General features: G+C 49.1%; 1 protein-coding gene across 4 annotated transcripts; it reads right to left on the bottom strand.

The window, feature by feature from the left end:
* Positions 1-414: 414 nt before the first annotated feature.
* On the bottom strand, positions 415-24963 carry RBBP5 (RB binding protein 5, histone lysine methyltransferase complex subunit). Of its 4 annotated transcripts, none has more exons than XM_053998106.1 (14): positions 24883-24963; positions 23979-24004; positions 23124-23296; positions 20702-20842; positions 18381-18543; positions 16795-16904; positions 16541-16660; positions 14414-14567; positions 14199-14270; positions 11799-11916; positions 9709-9778; positions 7389-7618; positions 4361-4555; positions 415-2141 (listed from the first exon to the last, which is right to left on the bottom strand). In XM_053998106.1, the coding sequence occupies exons 1-14, from the start codon at positions 24899-24901 to the stop codon at positions 2113-2115; spliced, it is 1620 nt and encodes a 539-aa protein (XP_053854081.1). In that variant the 5' UTR covers positions 24902-24963; the 3' UTR covers positions 415-2112. The 4 variants fall into 4 exon arrangements, with proteins under 4 accessions (XP_053854081.1, XP_053854082.1, XP_053854083.1 ...); XM_053998107.1 differs by having other exon boundaries at positions 415-2138; XM_053998108.1 differs by having other exon boundaries at positions 4478-4555.
* Between the last annotated feature and the right edge of the window lie 1817 nt (positions 24964-26780).

The raw sequence follows: 26780 nt of genomic DNA, 5'->3' as shown, positions 1-26780 counted from the left end.
TCCTTAAACCGAACTGAAGAATTCCCAGAAGTCAGGAGGATTTTCCAACCCCAATCCCCCCTGGAGCTGCTCTCCCCTCTCAGCTCCGTGTCCAGCTCCCCTTTCCCAGCCCGGCTCCGAGCGCCCTCAGGGATTTGGGAATTCCAGACTGCTCTGGGTGGGAAGGGACCTCAAATCCCACCCGTTCCCCCATCCCAGGATGCTCCAAACCCGTCCAGCCACGGATTCTCCGGGAATTCCATTCTCTGGGCACTCCGGGTTTGGTTTTACTCCAGGTTTACTCCTCTCCCTCCACTAAAACCAACAAAAAAATGCCCTAAAAACCCCAAACGCGGCGTGTTTGGAAGATTCCCAAATTCCAGCACGACAGAAACGCCCAACTTTTCCATGGAAAAGCCAAGATTTACCCGTGGATTTTAGGAAATGGAAGGTACCTCTTTATTTACAAACACAGAACCACCACCGCTGCAGGAGCTGACTGGATATTGTACAAAACCAGGGAATAAAATAAGGATGGGGAAAAAAAAATAGGGAAATAAAATAAAAATGGGAATAAGCAGGAAATAAAATAAGGATGGGAATAAAATGGGAAATAAAATAAGGATGGGAATAAAATAGGAAATAAAATAAGGATGGAAATAATCAGGAAATAAAATAAAGATGGGAACAGACCAGGAAATAAGGATGGGAATAAAGGAGGAAATGAAAGAAGGATGGAAACAAACCAGGAAATAAAATAAGGATGGGAATAAACTGGGAAATACAATAAAGATGGGAATAAAGCAGGAAATAAAGGAAGGATGGGAATAAACAAAGGCATTTACACTGTACAGAGGGAAAGCTGAGTTTGGGGGGGATCCAATGCTTTAACCCCACCTGCAGAACCTCGGCCTGGGCATTTTTAATTTGGGGGGTCAGGCCCAAAAAAAAAAAAAAAAAAAAATTTTACACTTGTGGTCATAAATTCCCCCAAATGTCCCCAAAGCTGGGAATGAAAACATCAAGTTTTGGAAAATTTCAGAACCTCTGATTTCCGTATGTTTTCTCTCTCCTCATTTTATACCTGCACAGTTCTGGCTGCAAATCTGTCACTTTCCAACTCCCTTCCCTTAAATTTCCACCCAGGAAATTGAAATAGCTCCTGGTAATCCCAATAATTCCACCCGGGGAACACTGAGAGCAGGGAAACTCCGAAGTCTGGGGAAAAAAAGGGATTTAGGAATGAAACTTCCTTTGCTCAGGATAAGAGGTGCTGGAGGGGGAAAGTGCCATTCCCATTCCTGCAGGAAATCCTGAAGGAATAAAAGCTGGGAATGAGCTGCCAGCTTCCGATTTTAACCCACAAGTGGGAAAAACAGAAACCCTTTGGAAAAGTTCTGCTTCAGTTCTGAGGAAAAAATTGGTTTTCATTTATCAAGGAGGAGCCTGGATATCCCTGGAGGAGAATTTCCCAGGGAAGAGAAGGAACAAAGCTGGAAAGGACAGGAGGGAACTCCAGCAGAGCTTTGGGAATCAGAGGCTGGGGAAAAAAAAATCCATTGGAAAATGACTTTTTTTATCTAAAGCTGCTCCTTCTGCCACCGGCAGAGTGGGAAAAATAAACACAAAACCAAAGAAGACTCCGGAAGGGCTTCAGCTCCTCACATCCCACTGGAAATTCCTGAAAATCTGGGCTGGGATCAGCAGCTCTGCCCTGATCCCGTCAGCCGGGGAAAAGCCGGGCTCAGCGAGACGGGAATTCCCAGCTGGAAAAGGGGACTGGGCAGGAGACAGGAATCCAAAGTCCCACTTTGGGCTGCTCTTCCATCCGGGAATGATGAGAATTTCGGGAGATAAAAGGTGGAGAGGCTCTGGAGTGGCGGGGAAGGGGCGCTCAGGTCACTTTGGGACGGGGATTTGTCCCCAAAAATCCCGGCTGGAGCTCAGAGCCAGCCTGATCCGCGGAGAGGCAGCAGGAGGCCGGAGGCTGCTCCCTCTTCCAGAGTCATTCCTGCCCCAAATCACTCCCTGAATCCACGGAATTCAGTCTGTGCCAGTCCTGACTGGGAATTCCAGCCTTTCCACACCGGGGAGCCAGGAGAGGAAAGGAGGCAGGGAGAGGAGGGAGAGTCTTCATAGCAACTCTGAGATGGCACCGCCTGCTGAAGAGAGCAGAGACGGACGGTGAGCGCCAGCCCCGGCCCGAGGCTCCCCGGATCCAGAGAGCCCCACGGGGAGCAGGGAAAGGGGAAATCTGGGGAAAATGGGAGATCTGGGGAAATGGGAAATGCAGGGGGAAAAATGGGAAATGCAGGGGGAAAAATGGGAGATCTGGGGGAAAATGGGAGATCTGGGGAAAAAATGGGAGATCTGGGGGAAAAATGGGAAATGCAGGGAAAGGGGAAATCTGGGGGAAAAATGGGAGATCTGGGGAAATGGGAAATGCAGGGGGAAAAGGGGAAATCTGGGGAAAAATGGAAGATCTGGGGAAAAATGGGAGATCTGGGGAATGGGAAATCTGGGGAAATGGGAAATCTGGGGAAAAAATGGGAAATGCAGGGGAAAAGGGAAATATGAAAGGAAAAATGGGAAATGCAGGGGGAAATGGGAAATGAAGGGGGAAGTGGGAAATGCAGGGGGAAATGGGAAATCTGGGGAAAAATGGGAAATGCAGGGAAAATGGGAAATCTGGGAAAAAATGGGAGATCTGGGGAAAAAAAATGGGAAATGCGGGGGGAAAAGGGAAAAGAAGGGGGGAAATGAAGGGGAAAATGGGAAATCTGGGAAAAAAAAGGAAATGCAGGGGGAAAATGCGGGGGGAAATGGGAAATGCAGGGGAAAAAGGGGAAATCTGGGAAAAAATGGGAAATGCAGGGAAAATGGGAAATGCAGGGGGAAATGGGAGAGGGCAAGATTTTGTAGCTAAAATACCCAAAATTTCAGCAGCAAGAGGCTGCTTGTTGACAGCTCTGGGATTTATCTGAGATTCTGGGAGCGCAGCACAGCTCAGGAATTCTGTATTCCCAACCTTAGCAGGTGTCAAATAACTTATAATTCCCAAAATTTCCAGGGAAAACCAAGGAGAATAAAGCCCCACCTAAGCGTGGGTGAAACCAGAGCAGAGGGTTTTATTCTAAACTGTGAAATGATGAAATTGCTCCGTTTTAAGGCGAGTTTAACACCAAAAAAAAATCTGATTTTAACGTTTTCTGCCAGCAGAAAGTTAATTAAGAGAACGAATGAATGAAGAGAATTAATCCCAGTCCCAGCCAGGCAGCTCCCACATGGAAATCCCAAAGATTTCCCAGGAAAACTCTCCCCGTGCAGCTGCTGCAGGAATTCCAATCCATGGGATTCCCACTCCCTGCAGGCAGGATGGGAAAAGGAGCCTGGATCTGAATTCCACGGGAATTCCATGGGAATTTGGAGTGTGCTGGAACTCCAAGGAAAATGCTGGGAATTTTGGGTTCAAGGCACAAAGGGAAGAGGGAATTCCATGGAATTCCGGGGCTTTGGGAAGAGCCAGGGGATGGATTCTTTCCTCTCCCCACGTGGCTCCCACAGAGATTCCAGCACTGGGATCCACCTCAGCACCCCTGAACTGCAGAATCCTTCATCCCCCCCCAGAATATTTCCTGACTTCTGCAGGAGCCAAGGGAAGGATTTAAACCAATTTAAAAAAAATAATAATACATTATTATTATTATTATTATTATTATTATTATTATTATTATTATTATTATTGTTGTTGTTATTATTATTATAATAAATTAGGAGCACCTCAACACCCCAAAACTGCAGAATCCTTCATTCCCCCCGGAATATTTCCTGACTTCTGCAGGAGCCAAGGGAAGGAATTAAACCAATTTAAAAATTAATTATACAATAATAAAAAAATCATATTATTATTATTATTATTATTATTATTATTATTATTATTATTGTCGTTATTGTTATTATTATTATAATAAATTAGGAGCACCTCAACACCCCTGAACTGCAGAATCCTTCATTTTCCCCCCAGAATATTTCCTGACTTCTGCAGGAGCCGAGGGAAGGAATTAAACCAATTGAACCAATTAGAATAATTTGAATTTAGGAGCACCTCCACACCAGAAAATTGAGGAATCCTTCATTTTTCCCCCCAAATCAACCCAAACCCAAAACCCCTCCGGCGTGCAGAAATCACCCCCCACTCCTTTTTTCCGCGCGCAAAATTTGATTTGATTCCGATTTCCTACTAAAAAAAAAAAATATATAAAAATGCAATTTTGCCTCTCCTTGCCAGCAGCTGAGCGGGGAATTTGGGATTTTTTGGGGGGAGCTGTGAGGATCAGGGGTGACAAAGCGAGGCCACCAGGGAGGTGGCAGCAGTCCTTACCTGTCAGGGGCTGGCCCAGCTCCGCCTGCGCCTTCCCCTTGGCCGCGGCTTCCAGAGGTAAAGAACCTCTGTCCCCTTTGTAGAGTTTCGGTTTAAATGGAGAATCTTTGTCTTTACCTTTTGATCCTTTGGGCCTGCCCGCCTGCTTCTTCTTGGATTTACCGTCGCCCTTCACGCCCAGCAGCGGGTGCACTTCTGGGAGAGGGGGATTGGGGTTTTTGCGGGGGGAATTGGGGTTTGGGGTGAGTTGAAACTCTGGAATCTTGGATCAGATCCCGCCCAACACGCCAAAACCCCTGGGATCATTTCCCTCCCAACACCCCAAAACTCTCAGAATCAGATCCTTCCCAAAAACCCAAAACCTCTGGGATCAGATCCCTTCCAAAACCCCAAAACCCTCATGATCAGATCCTTCCCAAAACCCTCGGGATCAGATCCTTCCCAAAACCCCAAAACCCCTGGGATCAGATCCCTTCCAACACCCCAAAACCTCAGGATCAGATTCTTCCCAAAACCCCAAACCCCTCAGAATCAGATCCTTCCCAAAACCCCAAAACCCCTGGGATCATTTCCCTCCCAACACCCCAAAACCCTCGGGATCATTTCCTTCCCCAAACCCTCGGGATCATTTCCCTCCCAACACCCCAAAACCCTCGGGATCATTTCCTTCCCAAAACCCCAAAACCCTCGGGATCATTTCCTTCCCAAAACCCTCGGGATCAGATCCTTCCCAAAACCCCAAAACCCTCAGGATCATTTCCCTCCCAAAACCCCAAAACCCTTGGGATCATTTCCCTCCCAAAACCCCAAAACCCTCAGGATCATTTGCTTCCCAACACCCCAAAACCCTCGGGATCATTTCCTTCCCAAAACCCTCGGGATCATTTCCCTCCCAAAACCCTCGGGATCAGATCCTTCCCAAAACCCCAAAACCCTTGGGATCATTTCCCTCCCAGCACCCCAAAACCCTCGGGATCATTTCCCTCCCAACACCCCAAAACCCTCGGGATCATTTCCCTCCCAAAACCCTCGGGATCATTTCCCTCCCAACACCCCAAAACCCTCGGGATCATTTCCCTCCCAAAACCCTCGGGATCAGATCCTTCCCAAAACCCCAAAACCCTCGGGATCATTTCCCTCCCAACACCCCAAAACCCTCGGGATCATTTCCTTCCCCAAAACCCTCGGGATCATTTCCCTCCCAAAACCCTCGGGATCATTTCCCTCCCAAAACCCTCGGGATCATTTCCCTCCCAAAACCCTCGGGATCAGATCCTTCCCAAAACCCCAAAACCCTCGGGATCATTTCCCTCCCAAAACCCTCGGGATCATTTCCCTCCCAAAACCCTCGGGATCATTTCCCTCCCAAAACCCTCGGGATCAGATCCTTCCCAAAACCCCAAAACCCCCGGGATCATTTCCCTCCCAAAACCCTCGGGATCATTTCCCTCCCAAAACCCTCGGGATCATTTCCCTCCCAACACCCCAAAACCCTCGGGATCATTTGCTTCCCAACACCCCAAAACCCTCAGGATCATTTCCTTCCCAAAACCCTCGGGATCATTTCCCTCCCAAAACCCTCGGGGATCAGATCCTTCCCAAAACCCCAAAACCCTCGGGATCATTTCCCTCCCAAAACCCCAAAACCCTTGGGATCATTTCCCTCCCAAAACCCCAAAACCCTCGGGATCATTTGCTTCCCAACACCCCAAAACCCTCAGGATCATTTCCTTCCCAAAACCCTCGGGATCATTTCCCTCCCAAAACCCTCGGGGATCAGATCCTTCCCAAAACCCCAAAACCCTCAGGATCATTTCCCTCCCAAAACCCCAAAACCCTTGGGATCATTTCCCTCCCAAAACCCCAAAACCCTCAGGATCATTTGCTTCCCAACACCCCAAAACCCTCGGGATCATTTCCTTCCCAAAACCCTCGGGATCATTTCCCTCCCAAAACCCTCGGGATCAGATCCTTCCCAAAACCCCAAAACCCTTGGGATCATTTCCCTCCCAGCACCCCAAAACCCTCGGGATCATTTCCCTCCCAACACCCCAAAACCCTCGGGATCATTTCCCTCCCAAAACCCTCGGGATCATTTCCCTCCCAACACCCCAAAACCCTCGGGATCATTTCCCTCCCAAAACCCTCGGGATCAGATCCTTCCCAAAACCCCAAAACCCTCGGGATCATTTCCCTCCCAACACCCCAAAACCCTCGGGATCATTTCCTTCCCCAAAACCCTCGGGATCATTTCCCTCCCAAAACCCTCGGGATCATTTCCCTCCCAAAACCCTCGGGATCATTTCCCTCCCAAAACCCTCGGGATCAGATCCTTCCCAAAACCCCAAAACCCTCGGGATCATTTCCCTCCCAAAACCCTCGGGATCATTTCCCTCCCAAAACCCTCGGGATCATTTCCCTCCCAAAACCCTCGGGATCAGATCCTTCCCAAAACCCCAAAACCCCCGGGATCATTTCCCTCCCAAAACCCTCGGGATCATTTCCCTCCCAAAACCCTCGGGATCATTTCCCTCCCAACACCCCAAAACCCTCGGGATCATTTGCTTCCCAACACCCCAAAACCCTCAGGATCATTTCCTTCCCAAAACCCTCGGGATCATTTCCCTCCCAAAACCCTCGGGGATCAGATCCTTCCCAAAACCCCAAAACCCTCGGGATCATTTCCCTCCCAGCACCCCAAAACCCTCGGGATCATTTCCCTCCCAGCACCCCAAAACCCTCGGGATCATTTCCCTCCCAAAACCCCAAAACCCTCGGGATCAGTTCCCTCCCAAAACCCCAAAACCCTCGGGATCATTTCCCTCCCGAAACCCTCGGGATCATTTCCCTCCCAGAAGCCCAAAACCCTCGGGATCATTTCCCTCTCAACACCCCAAAACCCTCGGGATCAGATCCTTCCCAACACCCCAAAACCCTCGGGATCATTTCCTTCCCAAAACCCTTGGGATCATTTCCCTCCCAACACCCCAGGATCAACCCCACAAACCCCACCCCGCGTCCCACCCACCATCACTGGGGACTCCCTGGAGCTCGATGTTGGTGGTTTTGGGTTTTTTCTTGGGGTTTTGGGGTCCGTCCGGGGCTCCGGGGCGCTTCCTGTCGGGGCCCAGCGCGTCGTCGGGCAGCGCGCCGGGCACGGCGTCGGGGGGCGGCCCGTAGGGGTTCTCCTCGGGGTCCTCCACCTCGGGGGCGATGGGCAGGTACAGCAGCGCCCGCGCGTCCTCCAGCTCCTCGTCACTGCGGCACCGCGGCGCCGTTGGCCGGGGACGGGACGGGGGCGTGGGGTGGGGAGCTGGGGGGTGTGGGGTGGGGATCTGGGGGGGTTTGGGGTGGGGAACTGGGGGGGTGTGGGGTGGGGATCTGGGGGGTATTTGGGGTTTGGGGTGGGGATCTGGGGTTTGGGATGGGATTTTGGGGGGTTGGGGTGGGGATCTGGGGGGTTTGGGGATTGGGGTGGGGTTTTGGGGGGTTGGGGTGGGGATCTGGGGGGGATTTGGGGATTGGGGTGGGGATCTGGGGGGGATTTGGGGATTGGGGTGGGATTTTGGGGGGGATCTGGGGTTTGGGATGGGATTTTGGGGGGTTTGGAGTGGGGATCTGGGGGGCTTTGGAGATTGGGGTGGGGATCTGGGGGGGTTTGGGGTGGGGATCTGGGGGGGTTTGGGGTTTGGGGTGGGGATCTGGGTGGGATTTGGGGTGGGGATCTGGGGGGGATTGGGGTGGGGATCTGGGGGGGATTTGGGGGTTTGGGGTGGGGTTTTGGGGGTTTGGGGTGGGGATCTGGGGGGGATTGGGGTGGGGATCTGGGGGGATTTTGGGGTTTGGGGTGGGGATCTGGGGGGGTTTGGGGGTTGGGGTGGGGAACTGGGGGGGATTGGGGTTTGGGGTGGGGATCTGGGGGGGTTTGGGGTTTGGGGTGGGGAACTGGGGGGGGATTGGGGTGGGGATCTGGGGGGGTGTGGGGTGGGGATCTGGGGGGGTTTGGGGGTTGGGGTGGGGATCTGGGGGGGTTTGGGGATTGGGGTGGGATTTTGGGGGGGATCTGGGGTTTGGGATGGGATTTTGGGGGGTTTGGAGTGGGGATCTGGGGGGGTTTGGGGTTTGGGGTGGGGATCTGGGGGGGTTTGGAGATTGGGGTGGGGATCTGGGGGGGTTTGGGGTTTGGGGTGGGGAACTGGGGGGATTTGGGGTGGGGATCTGGGGGGGTTTGGGGTTTGGGGTGGGGATCTGGGGGGGTGTGGGGTGGGGATCTGGGGGGGTTTGGGGTGGGGATCTGGGGGGGATTTGGGGATTGGGGTGGGATTTTGGGGGGGATCTGGGGTTTGGGATGGGATTTTGGGGGGTTTGGAGTGGGGATCTGGGGGGGTTTGGAGATTGGGGTGGGGATCTGGGGGGGTTTGGGGTTTGGGGTGGGGATCTGGGGGGGTTTGGGGTGGGGTTTTGAGGGGTTGGGTTGGGGATCTGGGGGGGTTTGGGGTGGGGATCTGGGGGGGATTTTGGGGTTTGGGATGGGGTTTTGGGGGTTTGGGGTGGGGATCTGGGGGGGTTTGGGGTGGGGAACTGGGGGGGTTTGGGGTGGGGTTTTGGGGGTTGGGATGGGATTTTGGGGGGTTGGGGTGGGGATCTGGGGGGATTTGGGGGTTTGGGGTGGGATTTTGGGGGTTGGGATGGGGATTTTGGGGGTTTGGGATGGGGTTTTGGGGTTTTAAAGGGGTTTGGGATGGGGTTTTGGGGGTAGGAACAGGAATTTTGGGTTTTTAAAGGGGTTTGGGATGGGGATTTTGGGGTTTGGGATGGGATTTTGGGGGTTGGAGATGGGATTTTGAGGGTTGGAGATGGGATTTTGGGTTTTTAAAGGGGTTTGGGATGGGATTTTGGGGGTTGGGATGGGGGTCTTGGGTTTTTAAAGGGGTTTCTGGGGTTTGCTATGGGAATTTTGGGGTTTGGGATGGGGATTGTGGAGTTTGGGATGGGGATTTTGGGGGTTGGGATGGGATCTTGGGGTTGGGATGGGGATTTCGTGTTTGGAACGGGGTTTATAATGGGAATTTTAGGGTTTGTAATGGGAATTTTGGGGTTTGGTTTGGGAATGTTTAAAGAGAACGTTGGGGTTTCTAAAGGGAATGTTGGGATCTATAACAGGAATTTTGTGATTTCCAAAGGGAATATTCAAAGGGAACGTTGGGGTTTCAAAGGGGGCGCTCTATGAAGGTTCATTAGTGCCCATTAATGACTTTTGGGGCGGTGTTAATTAACTCGGGGCAGTGTTAATTAGCCCGGGCAGTGTTAATTAACTCGGGGCAGTGTTAATGAGCTCGGGCTGGCACCTGCTGCAGAAGGCGGCGATGGGATCCACGCTGGTCACGTCCACCTCCTCATCCTCGGCTGCGTCCGCGCCTGCCCAGGGAAAGGGGAACTGAGGGAGGGAAAAGCAGAAAACCCCAAAAACCAGCACGGGATGTTCCCTATTGGCACAGAACGAGCTGAAAATAATTCTTGTGAAAGTACAAAATAAACTTCAGTATTTCTTATTAAAATGTAAAATTATTTCCGGTAAAAGCAAAAAAAAAAAAAGCTAAAATAATTCATATTAAAGCAAAAAATAAACTTCAATATTCCCCATTAAAGTAAAAAACAAATCTAAAATATGTCCTATACAAGCAAAAAAAAAGTTAAAATAATTCATAAGAAATAATAAATAATATTAATATATTACATATTAATACATAATATTAAAATAAATATAATATAATATAATATAATATAATATAATACAATATAATATAATATAATATAATATAATATAATATAATATAATTAATATAATATAATACAATTAATATAATATCATATTACACTATATTATATATATTATATATTGAAATAAATAATATAATAAATAATGAAAAATATTTCCTAAAATAATTCCTATTAAAGCACAAAACAAACTTGAATATTTCCCATTAAAGTAAAAAACAAATCTAAAATATGTCCTATACAAGCAAAAAAAAAGTTAAAATAATTCATAATAAATAATATATAATATTAAAATAAATATAATATAATATAATATAATATAATATAATATAATATAATATAATATAATATAATATAATATAATTATAATATAATATAATATAATATAACATATAACACAACATTATATATATAATATATTAAAATAAACAATATAATAAATAATTAAAAAATATGTCCTGAAATAATTCCTATTAAAGCAGAAAACAAATTTAAATATTTCCTATTAAAGTAAAAACCAAATCTAAAAGATGTCCTGTAAAGGCAAAACAAGTGAAAATAATTCATAATAAATAATAAATAATAATATTAATACATAATATTAATATATTATATATTAATGTATGCTAATATAATATAATATAATATAATATAATATAATATAATAATAATATAATATAATGTCATATAATATAATATAATATAATGTCATATAATATAATATAATATAATATAATATAATATAATATAATATAATATAATATAATATAATATAATATAATATAATATAATATAATATAATTATAATATAATATAATATAACATATAACACAACATTATATATATAATATATTAAAATAAACAATATAATAAATAACTAAAAAACATGTCCTGAAATAATTCCTATTAAAGCTCAAAACCAAATTTTATTTTCTCCCAGCATGGAAAAAACGGGAAATATTTCCCACGAAAGCAAGAGAGGAAACCGGAAGGAATTCCGCTGGGAAGGCTGGAAAAACGCACTGAATGAATTAATTAATGAATGAATTAATGAATTAATTAATTAATGCAATTAACGGGGTCGATCCCATCCCCGCCACCTGCACAGCCCAGGAGTTTTCATTTTTGTTTTTCTCTTTTTTCTCCTGGATTTTGGCACCACCTCGTGGGCAGGGAGGAACCCCGGGAGGCTGGGGATTGGGGATTGGGGATTTGGGATTGGGGATTTGGGATTTGGGGATTTGGGATTTGGGGATTTGGGGATATTTGGGGATTTGGGGATTTGGGGATATTTGGGGGAATTTTTGGGGAATTTTTGGGGATTTTTGGGGATTTTTTGGGGAATTTTTGGGGATTTTTTGGGGATTTTTAGGGATTTTTTGGGGAATTTTTGGGAATTTGGGGGATTTTTGGGGGATTTGGGGGATTTTGGGGAATTTGGGGGATTTTTGGGGGATTTGGGGGATTTTGGGGAATTTTTGGGGGAATTTTTGGGGATTTTTGGGGAATTTTTGGGGATTTTTTGGGGATTTTTTGGGGGAATATTTTGGGGGATTTTTGGGGAATTATTAGGGATTTTTTGGGGAATTTTTAGGGATTGTTTTGGGGAATTTTGGGGGATTTTTTTGGGGGATTTTTTTGGGAATTTTTTGGGCAGCACCTGTCTGCTCTGGCTCGCTCTTATCCTCATCCTCGATGTCAAATTCCGATTCCCTCTCCTCGTATTCCACATTTTCATCCAACTCCTTGAAATCAGGGGCAAAAGCACTCCAGTTTTCCTGAAAAAAAACCAAAAAAAACCACCCAAAATTCACAAAAAAGCAAATTTAGCAGGAACAAACAGCAGAGGATTCCCAGGAATTCCCAGGAATTCGATATCCTGGAGGGGTTCCAAACGTGGATGTGGCAAGGGGAGAGTTGGGAATGGCTGGAATTGGGGATCTGGGAGGGATTTTTCAGCCTGAGTTATTTTTGTGGCTCTGCAATCTCATTGAAATCCAATAAATGCATTAAAAATTGAGGAAAATCACATAAATGTATTAAAAAATTGAAGAAAATCTCATAAATGTATTAAAAAATTGAGGAAAATCCCATAAAAGCATTAAAAAATTGAGGAAAATCCAATAAAAGCATTAAAAATTGAGGAAAATGCAATAAATGCAGCAGAAATGGAGGAAAATCCTATAAAAACACCAAAAAATGAGGAAAATCCCGTAAAAGCATTAAAAAATTGAAGGAAATTCCATAAAAGCGGCAAAAAATTGAGGAAAATCCCATAAAAGGAGCAAAAATTGAGGAAAAGCTGGTAAAAGCACAAAAAAAATCAAGGAAAATCCCATAAAAGCAGAAAAAATTGAGGAAAATCACATAAATGCATTAAAAAATTGAGGAAAATTCCTATAAAAGCATTAAAAATAGAGGAAAATCACATAAATGTATTAAAAAATTGAGGAAAATCTCATAAATGTATTAAAAATTTGAGGAAAATCCAATAAATGCATTAAAAAATTGAGGAAAATCTCATACATGTATTAAAAATTTGAGGAAAATCTCATAAATGCATTAAAAAATTGAGGAAAATCTCATAAATGCATTAAAAATGGAGGAAAATCACATAAATGCATTAAAAAATTGAGGAAAATCTCATAAATGCATTAAAAATTTGAGGAAAATTCAATAAAAGCATTAAAAATTCAGGAAAATCTCATAAATGTATTAAAAATTGAGGAAAATCTCATACATGCATTAAGAATTGAGGAAAATCACATAAATGCATTAAAAATGGAGGAAATCACATAAAAACATTAAAAATTGAGGAAAATCCTATAAATGTATTTTAAAATTGTGGAAAATCTCATAAAATGCATTAAAAATTGAGGAAAATCCCACAAAAGCATTAAAAATTGAGGAAAATCGGAGCTCTCCCTGGAATCTTCTCTTCCCTGGGCTCCCAGTGAATTCCACTGGAATTGACTTTTTGCCACTCTTTGGGATCAAAATTCCCTTTTCCTGTCAGGATCCCAATCCTCCCCCCCAGGCCTGGGACACTGCCAGGGATGGAGCAGCCCCAGCTCCTCTGGAATTCCCTCCCAGGGAAGGATTTATTCCCAAAATCCCATCCAAAGCAGCCCAGGGAACCCTGGAATGGGTTGGAATGGAAGGGATCACCCAATCCCATGGGCAGGGACAGCTCCCACTATCCCAGGGTGCAATTTTACCCATTTTACCCGTTTTATTCACTTTATCCACTCTCCAACCTGGCCTGGGACACTGCCAGGGCTGGAGTAGCCCCAGCTCCTCTGGAATTCCCTCCCAGGGAAGGATTTATTCCCAAAATCCCATCCAAACCAACAGAGAGAACCCTGGAATGGGTTGGGTTGGAAGGGATCACCCAATCCCATGGGCAGGGACAGCTCTCACTATCCCAGGGTGTCATTTGATCCATTTTATCCTTCTGATCCATTTGATCCATTTTATCCTTGTGATCCATTTGATCCACTCTCCAACCTGGCCTGGGACACTGCCAGGGATGGAGCAGCCCCAGCTCCTCTGGAATTCCATCCCAGCCCCTCCCAGGGAAGGATTTATTCCCAAAATCCCATCCAAAGCAGCCCAGGGAATCCTGAATGGGTTGGGTTGGAAGGGATCACCCAATCCCATGGGCAGGGACAGCTCCCACTATCCCAGGGTGCAATTGATCCATTTTATCTTTCTGATCCATTTGATCCACTCTCCAACCTGGCCTGGGACACTGCCAGGGCTGGAGCAGCCCCAGCTCCTCTGGAATTCCATCCCAGGGAAGGATTTATTCCCAAAATCCCATCCAAAGCAGCCCAGGGAGCCCGGAATGGGTTGGGCTGGAAGGGATCATCCAATCCCATGGGCAGGGACAGCTCTCACTATCCCAGGGTGCAATTTTACCAATTTTACCCGTTTTATTCACTTTATCCACTCTCAAACCTGGCCTGGAGCACTCCCAGGGCTGGAGCAGCCAGAATTTCCCTGGACAAACCCGTGGCAGGCCCAATTCCCAAGGGAACAGCCCCAAACCCTCACTCACCACCTGGTTCTGGGCCCAGATGGAAACCACCCCGCTGGAGATGGAGGCGATGATGGGCCGCACCGGGTGCCACTGCGATGCACGGGCAGCGAAACCAAAACCAAACAAAAAAAACCAAAAAAAAAAAAACAACAAAAAACACCACCTTAATTAGCAAATTGTGACAGCTGAATCCCCAATTCCCAGGAAACCCAGGGGTTTGGGGGGGTGCTCACTGCCACGTCCAGCAGCAGCTCGCCGCGGGTGCCGTGCAGGATCTTCACCAGGTTGCCGATGCTCTTCTCCCAGATGTAGAGCGCGTGCTGCCGCGCGGAGCCCGCCACGATGTACTCGCCGTCCCCCGAGAAGCAGCACTTCTTCCAGGGGGTCCTGCAGGGAAACACCGCGGCTGGGGCTCAGCCCGGGGGGTTACGCTCTCCAGAGCCCGCCCTGCTCTTGTAGTTAGGCTTAAATATATATTTATTGTTATTTATATTGAAGCTCTGTATTTCAGGTTTTGGTTTTTGTGTTTTTCGCATTCTGCGCCTCAACTGTTGGTTTTTATATTCTTCACATTCTGTGTGTCAGGTTTTGGTTTTTTTATTTTTCACATTCTGCGCCTCAACTTTTGGTTTTTGTATTCCTCACATTCTGTGTGTCAGGTTTTGGTTTTTACATTTTTCACATTCTGCGCCTCAACTTTTGGTTTTTATATTTTTCACATTCTGTGCCTCAACTTTTGGTTTTTATATTCTTCACATTCTGTGTGTCAAGTTTTGGTTTTTATATTCTTCACATTCTGTGTGTCAGGCTTTGGTTTTTATATTTTTCACATTCTGTGCCTCAGATTTTGGTTTTTCTATTTTTCAAATTCTGTGCCTCAGATTTTGGTTTTTCTATTTTTCAAATTCTGTGCCTCAAGTTTTGGTTTTTCTATTTTTCATTCTATGCCTCAAGTTTTGGTTTTTGTATTTTTCATTCTGTGCCAGGTTTTGGTTTTTGTATTTTTCACATTCTGTGCCTCAACTTTTGGTTTTTATATTCTTCACATTCTGTGTGTCAGGTTTTGGTTTTTATATTTTTCACATTCTGTGCCTCAGGCTTTGGTTTTTATATTTTTCACATTCTGTGCCTCAAGTTTTGGTTTTTGTATTTTTCATTCTGTGCCAGGTTTTGGTTTTTGTATTTTTCACATTCTGTGCCTCAAGTTTTGGTTTTTGTATTTTTCAAATTCTCTGCCTCAAGTTTTGGTTTTTGTATTTTTCATTCTGTGCCTCAGGTTTTGGTTTTATGTTTTTCAGAGTCTGCTGACTCTCTGCTGCTTTTACATTTCTTTTTCTCTTTATTTCTTTTATTCAGAGTCTGTGCTGCTTTTATATTTAAGTTTATATATTTTATTATTATTTATATTTAAGTTTTATATTTTAGGTTTAGCCTCTCACACGTTCCCCAAATCCCTCCCTGTGCCCCTCATCTGTTCCCCAAATCCATCCCTGTTCCCAAACCTGTGACTGCCTCTGTTCCTCAAAGCCAAACCTGTGCCCCAAATCCATTCCTGTGCCCCAAATCCCTCCCTGCACCCCTCACCTGTTCCCCAAATCCCCCCCTGTGCCCCTCATCTGTTCCCTAAATCCCTCCCTGTGCCCCTCACCTGTGCCCCACATCTATTCCTGTGCCCCAAATCCCTCCCTGCACCCCTCACCTGTTCCCCAAATCCTGCAGCCATTCCTGTGCCCCAAATCCATTCCTGTTCCCCAAATCCTGCAGCCATTCCTGTGCCCCAAATCCTGCAGCCATTCCTGTGCCTGTCTCTGTTCCCCACACCCCTCCCTGTGCCCCTCCCCTGTCCCCATGCCCCTCATCTGTCCCGTCCTGTCCCCTCAGCTGTCCCCTGTCCTGTCCCCTGCCCTGTCCCCTCAGCTGTCCCCTGTCCCCTGTCCCCAGTCCTGTCCCCTGTCCTGTCCCCTGCCCTGTCCCCTCAGCTGTCCCCTGCCCTGTCCCCTGTCCCCTGCCCTGTCCCCTGTCCCCTGCCCTGTCCCCTCCCCTGTCCCCAGTCCTGTCCCCAGTCCTGTCCCCTGCCCTGTCCCCTGTCCCCTACCCTGTCCCCTGTCCCCAGTCCTGTCCCCAGTCCTGTCCCCTGTCCCCTGCCCTGTCCCCTGTCCCCTACCCTGTCCCCTGTCCCCAGTCCTGTCCCCAGTCCTGTCCCCTGTCCCCTGCCCTGTCCCCTGTCCTGTCCCCTGCCCTGTCCCCTGTCCCCTGTCCCCTACCCTGTCCCCTGTCCCCAGTCCTGTCCCCAGTCCTGTCCCCTGTCCCCTGCCCTGTCCTCTGTCCCCTGCCCTGTCCCCTGCCCTGTCCCCCCTCACCTGTTGACCAGGTCCTGCAGTTTCTGCATGGGCTCGGGCTCGCCGTCGCGCCCGCACGTGAGGATCTCCCGCCCGTCGTACACGCGGATGATCCGGTCGGCCGTGTTGATCAGGAAGCAGCTGCAGCACAACGGGGACAAATCCACGACAAACCAATCAATCAATCAATCAATCAATCACAAATCCTGTCCTGTGGAAGAACTGGGGGGTTTGAGGAGCTCCCTGCAGCTCTGGGGCCCCCCCGGGGCGCTCACCTCCCTTTGCGGGCGAACTCGATGGATTTAATGGCCGTGGTGTTGCTGGTCCCTGTGGTCACTCTGAAGGAAGCAACAAGATCCTGAGTGTCTGTTTTTAAGACCAAGATCTGAAGATTGAGCAGACAGAGAACAATCAGTGGCTTCACCTGAAACAGAACCCTGGGAGCCCACCCGGGGACACTGCAGGAGCTGCTGAGACAGAAACGCCAGGAAAACGTCCCAGAAATGTGTCAAAAACAAAGTCAAAGATCCCAGAACCCCTGAGGTTGGAAAACCCCTCCAGGATCCTCAAGAAGTCCCTCACCTGTTCCCCAAACCCTGCAGCCATCTCTGCACCTGTCCCTGTTCCCTAAATCCATCCCTGTGCCCCTCACCTCTTCCCAAATCCATCCCTGTGCCTGTTCCCCAAATCCATCCCTGTGCCCCTCACCTTTTCTCCAAAACCATTCCTGTTCCCCAAACCCCTTCCCTGTGCACCTCACCTGTTCCCCAAATCCACTTATGTTCCCCAAATCCATCCCTGTGCCCCTCACTGCTCCCCAAACCCTCCCTGTGCCCCTCACTGCCCCCCAAACCAATCCCTGCTCCCCAAATCCCTCCCTGTACCCCAAATCCATCCCTGTGCCCCTCACCTTTTCTCCAAAACCATTCCTGTTCCCAAACCCAAACCTGTGACTGTCTCTGTTCATCAAATCCATCCCTGTGCCCCTCACTGTTCCCCAAACCCATCCCTGCTCCCCTCACCTTTCCCCAAATCCACTCCTGTTCCCCAAATCCCTCCCTGTGCCCCTCACTGCCCCCCAAACCAATCCCTGCTCCCTAAATCCCTCCCTGTACCCCAAATCCCTCCCTGTGTCCCTCACCTGTTCCCCAAATCCTGCAGCCATCCTTGTACCTGCCCCTGTTCCCTAAATCCATCCCTGTGCCCCTCACACCTGTTCCCCAAATCCACTTACGTTCCCCAAATCCCTCCCTGTGCCCCTCACTGCTCCCCAAACCAATCCCTGTGCCCCTCACTGCTCCCCAAATCAATCCCTGTGCCACTCACTGTCCCCCAAATCCCTCCCCATGCCCCTCACTGATCCCCAAATCAATCCCTGTGCCCCTCACTGCTCCCCAAATCAATCCCTGTGCCCCTCACTGCTCCCCAAATCCCTCCCTGTGCCCCTCACTGCTCCCCAAATCAATCCCTGTGCCCCTCACTGCTCCCCAAATCAATCCCTGTGCCCCTCACTGATCCCCAAATCCCTCCCTGTGCCCCTCACTGTCCCCCAAATCAATCCCTGTGCCCTTCACTGCTCCCCAAACCAATCCCTGCTCCCCAAATCCCTCCCTGTGCCCCTCACCAGTTCCCCCAATCCACTTATGCTCCCCAAACCCCTCCCCGTGCCCCTCACCCATGGAGGTGCCCCATCCCCACGCGGAGCACTCGGTGCCACCTGCAGGGACGGACACCCCAAACCCTCCTGGGCACTCCCAAAGCCTGAGCCCCCCTTTCCCGCGGGGCATTCCCGCTGCTGCCCGGCCTGGCCCTGCCCTGGGGGCAGCCAGGAAGGCTCAGTGCCCCGTGAGGCGCGGCTGACCTTGCCCTTGGCGTTCCCGGTGTAGATGTATTCCCCCCGGCGGTCAAACGACGCCACCACGTTGAGGTCGGAGTCGTCGTCCACGGGCAGCACCACGTGCTTGGAGTCGGACAGGGTCAGCATCACCGGGGCCGACTTCATGGGACACACCAGCACCCTGTTCCTGCAACACCGCGGAGAGCTGGAATCCCGTCCTTTGGGAAGGGTTTCCATGGCTACAGCTAAAAAACATCGGGGTGGATCGAGGAGTTCTGGAGATCCTGGGAAGGGTTTCCAGCAAAAAAATCACTGAGGTGGATTGAGGAATTCAGGAGATTTTGGGAAGAGCTAAAAACCATCCAGGTGGATTGAGGAATTCAGGAGATCTTGGGAAGGGTTTCCATGGCTACAGCTAAAAAACATCGGGGTGGATCGAGGAGTTCTGGAGATCCTGCGAAGGGTTTCCAGCAAAAGAAACATCGAGGTGGACTGAGGAATTCAGGAGATCCTGGGAAGGGTTTCCATGGGTAGAGCTAAAAAACATCAGGGTGGATTGAGGAGTTCTGGAGATCTTGGGAAGGGTTTCCATGGTTAAAGCTAAAAACCATTGAGGTGGATCGAGGAGTTCTGGAGATCCTGGGAAGGGTTTCCAGCAAAAAAACCATCGAGGTGGATTGAGGAATTCAGGAGATCGATCCTGGGAAGGGTTTCCATGGTTAGAGTTAAAAAACCATTCAGATGGATTGAGGAGTTCTGGAGATCTTGGGAAGGGTTTCCAGCAAAAAAATCATCCAGGTGGATTGAGGAATTCAGGAGATCTTGGGAAGGGTTTCCAGCAAAAAAATCACTGAGGTGGATTGAGGAATTCAGGAGATTTTGGGAAGAGCTAAAAACCATCGAGGTGGATTGAGGAATTCAGGAGATCCTGGGAAGGGTTTCCATAGTTAGAGCTAAAAACCATCGGGGTGGATCGAGGAGTTCTGGAGATCCTGGGAAGGGTTTCCAGCAAAAAAAAACATCCAGGTGGATTGAGGAATTCAGGAGATCTTGGGAAGGGTTTCCATGGCTACAGCTAAGAAACATCGGGGTGGATCAAGAAGTTCTGGAGATCCTGCGAAGGGTTTCCAGCAAAAGAAACATCGAGGTGGACTGAGGAATTCAGGAGATCCTGGGAAGGGTTTCCATGGGTAGAGCTAAAAAACATCAGGGTGGATTGAGGAGTTCTGGAGATCTTGGGAAGGGTTTCCATGGTTAAAGCTAAAAACCATTGAGGTGGATCGAGGAGTTCTGGAGATCCTGGGAAGGGTTTCCAGCAAAAAAAACCATCCAGGTGGATTGAGGAATTCAGGAGATCGATCCTGGGAAGGGTTTCCATGGTTAGAGTTAAAAAACCATTCAGATGGATTGAGGAGTTCTGGAGATCTTGGGAAGGGTTTCCAGCAAAAAAACCATCGAGGTGGATTGAGGAATTCAGGAGATCTTGGGAAGAGTTTCCATGGCTACAGCTAAAAAACATCGGGGTGGATCGAGGAGTTCAGGGTATGTCAGAAAAGGATTTCCAGCAAAAAAAGCATTGAGTTGGATTGATAAATTCAGGAGATCCTGGGAAGGGTTTCCAGCAAAAAAAAAGCCTCCAGCTGGATTGAGGAGCTCAAGGTATCTCAGAAAAGGATTTCCAGCAAAAAAAAGCATTGAGCTGGATCGAGGAATTCAGGAGATCTTGGGAAGGGTTTCCAGCAAAAAAAGCATTGAGGTAGATCGAGGAATTCAGGAGTTCTCAGAAAAGGATTCCCATGGTTAGAGCTAAAAAAGCATCGAGCTGGACCACGGAATTCAGGAGATCTCAGAGAAAGATTTCCAGTAAAAAAAGCGTCGGGCTGGATTGAGGAATTCAGGAGATCTCAGAGAAGGATTTCCATGTTTAGAGCAAAAAAAGCATTGAGCTGGATCGAGGAATATCTTGGAAAAGGATTTCCAGCAAAAAAAGCGTTGGGCTGGATTGAGGAATTCAGAAGATCTCGGAGAAGGAATTCCAGCAAAAAAAGCACCAAGCTGGATCGAGGAATATTCCCATTTTTTCCCAGGATATTCCCATTTTTGTTGTCTATATCTTTAGTACTTAAGACAGAAACGACGCGAAGCTCAGGCCTACTTTAATTTCTCTCCCACCTCTGAGTTTGTGCAGGAATTTCAAGCCCAAGGACACATTCCCACACTGATTTCCAAGAGTCCCCTCCCAAAAACCCAACCCCAACGATTCCACTTGGAAACCGTTAAGCAAAGCCCAGGAGCAGCGGTTCCACCCCCCTGGGAGCATCCCAGTCCCTTCCCGGGGCACTTACTGGTCCCGGGGGTGGTACTGGACTTTGAGGATGGGCGAGGGGAAGCGGAACCGCTGGTCGCAGTCCCCGGACAGAACATCCCACTGGGACACGATGTTGTCGGTGGAGGCGCTGACCAGTTTGTGCCCGTCCCGGCTCCAGCTGCGGCACACGGAGGGAATTCCCAAAAACGTTATTCCTCCTATTCCCTGAATTCCCAAAAATGTTATTCCTTGTATTCCCTGAATTCCCAAAAATGTTATTCCTTCTATTCCCTGAATTCCCAAAAACGTTATTCCTCGAATTCCCTGAATTCCCAAAAACGTTATTCCTTCTATTCCCTGAATTCCTAAAAATGTTATTCCTTGTATTCCCTGAATTCCCAAAAATGTTATTCCTTGTATTCTCAAAAATGTTATTCCTTGAATTCCCTGAATTCCCAAAAATGTTATTCCTTGTATTCCCTGAATTCCCAAAAACGTTATTCCTTGTATTCCCTGAATTCCCAAAAACGTTATTCCTTGTATTCCCTGAATTCCCAAAAAAGTTATTCCTTGAATTCCCAAAAATGTCATTCCTTGTATTCTCTGAATTCCTAAGTTATTCCTTGAATTCCCTGAATTCCCAAAAATGTTATTCCTTGAATTCCTAAAAAAGTTATTCCTTGAATTCCCAAAAAAGTTATTCCTTGTATTCCCTGAATTCCTAAAAATGTTATTCCTTGTATTCCCTGAATTCCCAAAAAAGTTATTCCTTGAATTTCCTGAATTCCCAAAAATGTTATTCCTTGAATTCCTAAAAAAGTTATTCCTTCTATTCCCCGAATTCCCAAAAATGTTATTCCCTGAATTCCCTGAATTCCTAAGTTATTCCTTGAATTCCCAAAAAAGTTATTCCTTGAATTCCCAGAATTCCTAAGTTATTCCTTGAATTCCCTGAATTCCCAAAAATGTTATTCCTTGAATTCCTAAAAAAGTTATTCCTTGAATTCCCAAAAATGTTATTCCTTGAATTCCCTGAATTCCCAAAAACGTTATTCCTCGAATTCCCTGAATTCCCAAAAATGTTATTCCTCCTATTCCCTGAATTCCCAAAAACGTTATTCCTCGAATTCCCTGAATTCCCAAAAACGTTATTCCTCAAATTCCCTGAATTCCCAAAAATGTTATTCCCTGAATTCCCTGAATTCCCAAAAATGTTATTCCTCGAATTCCCTGAATTCCCAAAAACGTTATTCCTTGAATTCCCTGAATTCCCAAAAAAGTTATTCCTTGTATTCCCTGAATTCCCAAAAAAGTTATTCCTTGAATTCCCTGAATTCCCAAAAATGTTATTCCTTGAATTCCTAAAAAGTTATTCCTTGAATTCCTAAAAAAGTTATTCCTTGAATTCCCTGAATTCCCAAAAATGTTATTCCTTGTATTCCCTGAATTCCTAAAAAAGTTATTCCTTGTATTCCCTGAATTCCCAAAAATGTTATTCCTTAAAGATCAGGGGGGAAAAGGAGCTCAGAGAATTCCCAACAAAGTCATTCCTTAAAGGGGTCAGACACAGCCAGGGGGAAAAGGAGCTGGGGACTCCCTGGGGATCCCTGGGGATCCCTGCAGTTCCCGAGGGATTCCATGGGAATTCCATGAGCATTCCTGAAGGATTCCATGGGGGGGAGTCCCTGGGGACTCCATGGGGATCCCAAGGGATTCTATGGGAATTCCATAGAGATTCCAGAGGGATTCCATGGAGGTTTCATGGGCATTCTCTGGGGATTCTCTGAGAATTCCATGGGGATTCCTGAGGGATTCTCTGGGGATTCCACTGGGATTTCTGATGGATTCCATGGGGATTCCTGAGGGATTCCCTGGGGATTCCAGAGGGATTCCTGAGGGATTCCAGAGGGATTCCCTGGGGATTCCATGGGGATTCAATGGGATTCCATAGGGATTCCCTGGGGATTCCATGGGGATCCCCAAGGGATTCCATGGGGATTCCCTGGGGATTTCTGAGGTATTCCTGAGGGATTCCATGGGGATGCCCTGTGGATTCCAGAGGGATTCTCTGTGGATTCCCCGAGGATTCCAGAGGGATTCCCTGTGGATTCCATAGTGATTCCCTGAGGATCCTCTGTGGATTCCATAGCTATTCCCTGTGGATTCCCTGGGGATTCCCCAGGGATTCCCTGAGGATTCCCTGTGGATTCCCTGTGGATTCCCCGGGGATTCCCTGAGGATTCCCTGTGGATTCCCAGGGGATTCCCTGTGGATTCCCCGGGGATTCCCTGAGGATTCCCTGTGGATTCCCCGGGGATTCCCTGAGGATTCCCTGAGGATTCCCTGAGGATTCCCTGAGGATTCCCTGTGGATTCCCCGTGGATTCCCCGTGGATTCCCCGTGGATTCCCCAGTGATTCCCCGTGGATTCCCCGTGGATCCCCGTGGATCCCCGCTCACCACAGGGAGCAGACGGGGTGGATGTGGGCGCTGATGATCTTGGCGATGCCGCGGGTCAGGAAGTCCCAGATGACGATCCTGCCGTCGTTGCAGCCCACGGCCAGCAGCGTGCCCCAGCGGTTGAAGGTGCACGTCAGCGCCATGCTGATACAGTCCAGCGTGCCGTCCGCCTCCTGCGGGACAGCGGGGGGGACAGTGGGGACAGCACAGGGACAGCAGGGACAGCGTGGGGACAGGGTGGGGACAGCGGGGACAGTGGGGACAGTGGGGACAGCAGGGACAGCGTGGGGACAGAGTGGGGACAGCGTGGGGACAGCGGGGACAGGGTGGGGACAGTGGGGACAGCGTGGGGGACAGTGCAGGGACAGCATGGGGACAGAGTGGGGACAGCGTGGGGACAGCGTGGGGACAGCAGGGACAGCGGGGACAGCGTGGGGACAGGGTGGGGATAGAGTGGGGACAGCACAGGGACAGTGTGGGGACAGTGCGGGGACAGCATGAGGACAGGGCGGGGACAGGGCGGGGACAGCACGGGGACAGCAGGGACAGTGTGGGGAGAGTGGGGGACAGAGGGGACAGGGTGGGGACAGCGGGGACAGCACAGGGACAGCGTGGGGACAGTGCGGGGACAGCGTGGGGAGAGTGGGGGACAGAGGGGACAGGGTGGGGACAGGGCAGGGACAGTGGGGGGAGAGTGAGGGACAGTGGGGGACAGGTTGAGGACAGGGCGGGGACAGGGTGGGGACACGTCCGGCCGGACCCGTCAGACACGGTGACACTCAGCAAGGGCCGCTGAGAGCCAGCCAGAGCCGCTCGGCCCCGCTCAGCCCCGCCCGGGCCGGGCAGCGCCGTTACCTCGGGGTAGTTCTGGCCGAAGGACTCTGCGGAGGAACGGGAGGGCGGCGGCTGAGCGGGGGCGGCCCCGCCGAGCGCGCCCCGCTCCGGTACCGGCCCGGCCCAGCCCAGCCCCGCTCCGGTACCGGCCCGGCCCAGCCCAGCCCCGCTCCGGTACCGGCCCGGCCCAGCCCCGCTCCGGTACCGGCCCGGCCCAGCCCAGCCCCGCTCCGGTACCGGCCCAGCCCAGCCCCGCTCCGGTACCGGCCCCGCCGAGCCTGCCCCGCTCCGGGACCGGCCCAGCCCAGCCCAGCCCCGCTCCGGGACCGGCCCGGCCCTTCCCGGTGCCGCCCCGCGCCCCCTCCTCATTCTCATTCTCATTCTCATTCCCATTCCCGTTCCCGTTCCCGTTCCCGGCCGCGCCTCCCCCGGTCCCGTTCGCACCGAGCAGCTCCGGGCTCGCGCCGCCGTCCCGCCCCCGTTCCCGTTCCCAGCTCCCTCCCCTCGGCCATTCCCGCCGCCTGCCGGGCCCCGCTCCGCTTCCCATTCCCGTTCCCGTTCCGGTTCCCATTCCCGCTCCGCTTCCCGCTCCGCTTCCCATTCCCGCTCCCGCTCCCATTCCCGTTCCCGTTCCGGTTCCCATTCCCGCTCCGGTTCCCGTTCCCGCTCCGGTTCCCGTTCACGTTCCGGTTCCCATTCCCGTTCCCGCTCCGGTTCCCATTCCCATTCCCGTTCCCGTTCCCATTCCCATTCCCTCTCCGGTTCCCATTCCCATTCCCGTTCCCATTCCCGCTCCGGTTCCCGTTCCCGTTCCCGCTCCGGTTCCCATTCCCATTCCCGTTCCCGTTCCCATTCCCGCTCCGGTTCCCGTTCCCGCTCCGGTTCCCATTCCCATTCCCGTTCCCGCTCCCGCTCCCGTTCCCACCGAGCAGCTCCAGGTTCATCGCGCCGCCGATCGCGCTCCCTCCGCTCCCGTCGCCGAAGGACCCCGCGGGGGCCTGCCCGGCGCCGCGCCGCGCCGCTCGCCTGACCAACAGCCGCTCCTTTCCTCCGCTCCCGCCGCGGCTCCCGGCGCCTCCCGGGCCGGCTCCGCCCGCCCCTCCCGGCGGGCTCGGGGAGCGGCGCCGCTCGCTCCCGGCGCGGCGGCGGGGCCGGGGATGGGCGGCGGCGATCAGGCAGCGCGGCGGGCAGCCCCGGCGCGGCGCGCGGAAGGGGCCGGGTGGGCCCCGCGGCCGCGCAGGAAGATTCCGGGAAGGGGGAGCGGTACTAAAGTAGCACCAATAATTAAATTAATTTAAATAATTCTTATTTTAATAATTAACTAAAATACCAGGGGAAGCTGGGCCCTGGCCGGTATTGCCTGGATTTCTACTGGAAAGGACTGGCTGCTTTTAGAAAAAGGGAAAGAAAAAAAATAAAATAGAATGAAAGAGAAGGAAATAAAAAAAAAAAAAAAAGGAAATAAAATTAAATTTTTTAAAATCTAAAATAAAATATAAAACATAAAATAATAATAAATATATAACTAAATATTTAAAAATAAAGAAAAATAAAAATGAAAATTAAAATTGAATCATAAAAATATATAAAATAATATAAAATATTAAAACTAGAGAGAAAAAAATAAAATAAAATAAAAATAACAAAATACAATACAATACAATACAATACAATAAAATACAATAAAATAAAATACAATAAAATACAATAAAATAAAATACAATAAAATAAAATAAAATAAAATAAAATAAAATAAAATAAAATAAATAAAGCAAGGCCTGATGTGAGGCACAAACAGCTGCGGAATCTCCCAGCACCTCCAGGCAGGCAGAGAAAACGAACTCGGGCCACGCTGGGGATTCCCAGAGCCCCAAACCCGCCAGGGAAATCCCAGCGGGATCGGGATCGGGGCGGGATCGGGATCGGGATCGGGATCGGGATCGGGATCCGCTCCCGCCGCTCTTCCCGAGGCCATTCCCGCTTCTCCAGGGTTTTTTTTCCTGAGGATCATTCCCACTTTTCCAGGGGATTTTCCTCAGAGCCATTCCCACTTTCCAAAGCTTTTCCCAAGGCCATTCCCACTTTTCCAGGGGTTTTTCCCGAGGACATTCCCACTTTTCCAGGGGATTTTCCTAAGAATCATTCCCACTTTTCCAGAGGATTTTCCCGAGGCCATTCCCGCTTTTCCAGGGTTTTTTCCCCGAGGCCATTCCCGCTTTTCCAGGGGTTTTTCCTGAGGATCATTCCCACTTTTCCAGAGGATTTCCTGAGGATCATTCCCACTTTTCCAGGGGATTTTCCCGAGGCCATTCCCACTTTTCCAGGGTTTTTTCCTAACAATCATTCCCACTTTTCCAGAGGATTTCCTCAGAGCCATTACCCCTTTCCAGAGCTTTTCCCGAGGCCATTCCCGCTTTTCCAGAGGTTTCCCCAAGGCAGGTCCCACTTTTCCAGAGGTTTTTCCTCAGAGCCATTCCCAATTTTCCAGAGCTTTTCCCTAAGGGCCATTCCTGCTTTTCCAGAGGATCTGCACAAATCCACTCTGGAATGGCAGAACAAGGACTGGATCCATAAAAATCCCACTCTGGAATTCCAAAACAGGGATTGGATCCACAAAAACCCCTCTGGAAAAGGCAGGAAAAGTTGGATCCATCCAAATCCACTCTGGGAATGCCAAAACAGGGGCTGGATCCATAAAAACCACTCTGGGAATACCAGGAGATGTTGGATCCATAAAAAACTCACTCTGGAATATCAGAACAAGGATTGGATCCATAAAAGCCACTCTGGAAAAGGCAGGAAAAGTTGGATCCATCCAAATCC

Source organism: Vidua macroura, chromosome 24, assembly GCF_024509145.1.
Source record: "Vidua macroura isolate BioBank_ID:100142 chromosome 24, ASM2450914v1, whole genome shotgun sequence".
Lineage (NCBI taxonomy): Eukaryota > Metazoa > Chordata > Aves > Passeriformes > Viduidae > Vidua > Vidua macroura.
This window is presented reverse-complemented; position numbering and strand designations above follow the sequence as displayed.